A 1,027-nucleotide genomic window follows, 5' to 3' on the forward strand; every position below is an offset into this window, starting at 1 on the left:
TTATGATGGAATCCCATGGGGAAAAGTGCGGGGAAGATCTGGCTTTGTGTCTCCCTCAGCCGTGCCCTCGTTAAAACTCATGTTAACGTCATTAACGTCATTCTAGGAGCTCCTGGAAGCCGTAGACACGCAGGGTGGGAAGTCGCTTGGGGCCTATGGTGTATGGGGGGCTCTAGGTGTTAAGGAGGTGTTGATTGCTCCCACCCCAGTTCCCGGTGGGCCGGATCCACAGACACCTGAAGACTCGCACCACCAGTCATGGGCGAGTGGGTGCCACCGCTGCCGTCTACAGCGCCGCCATCCTCGAGTACCTCACTGCTGAGGTAGGTCCCCACGCTTTGCCTTCCTCCATTTAAAAAAACCAAACCAAAACAAAATATAAATAAAATAAATTAGAAAAAAAAATAAATCCTGCGTCCCTCGGGATCCCGAGTGTCTTCCCGATTTCTCGGCAGGTGCTGGAGCTGGCGGGGAATGCTTCGAAGGATCTCAAAGTCAAGCGGATCACTCCCCGTCACTTGCAGCTGGCGATCCGTGGCGATGAAGAGTTGGATTCCCTGATCAAAGCCACCATTGCCGGTGGAGGTGGGTATCGTCCTTGCTGCCCCCTTCCCTTGTTCCTGTCCCTAACTGGGAATTTTAGTGAGAAGGCGGGGGAAGAATACAGGAAAACACATGGGAATTTGGCATAAATACCAGCGGCTCACTGCTTTCCCAGATCTGACTGGAAGGAAACGTTTGTGCCGGGTTATCACAAAACTCTGCTGGGAATTGAGATTTTCTTGGAGCTTTTTGGGAAGTATCTGATGGGAGTCCTCTTCTTCTCTCTGCAGGTGTTATCCCCCACATCCACAAGTCTCTGATTGGGAAGAAGGGACAACAAAAAACGGCATAGAGAGGAGGAAAAAAAAAAAAAAAAGCAGCCGTCTCCCTCCCGTCATCGTACTGTACCTGGGACAGAAGAAATCTTGGGGATACGTGGAATTTTTTTTAAGTCATAGTTCAAAGGAAGAGCATAGACAATTGA

The 1,027-nt window shown here is 50.1% G+C and overlaps 1 protein-coding gene across 1 annotated transcript; it reads left to right on the forward strand.

The window, feature by feature from the left end:
• Positions 1–209: 209 nt before the first annotated feature.
• Positions 210–957, forward strand: LOC104837068 (histone H2A.V-like; the record flags this gene model as incomplete). Its single annotated transcript, XM_010575934.1, has 3 exons — positions 210–323; positions 456–585; positions 834–957. Coding segments are annotated over 3 exons (306 nt in total), but the record flags the coding sequence as incomplete, so codon positions are not given.
• Positions 958–1,027: the final 70 nt, after the last annotated feature.

The sequence above is a fragment of the Haliaeetus leucocephalus genome, unplaced genomic scaffold (genome assembly GCF_000737465.1).
Source record: "Haliaeetus leucocephalus isolate CR32 unplaced genomic scaffold, Haliaeetus_leucocephalus-4.0 Scaffold515, whole genome shotgun sequence".
NCBI lineage: Eukaryota > Metazoa > Chordata > Aves > Accipitriformes > Accipitridae > Haliaeetus > Haliaeetus leucocephalus.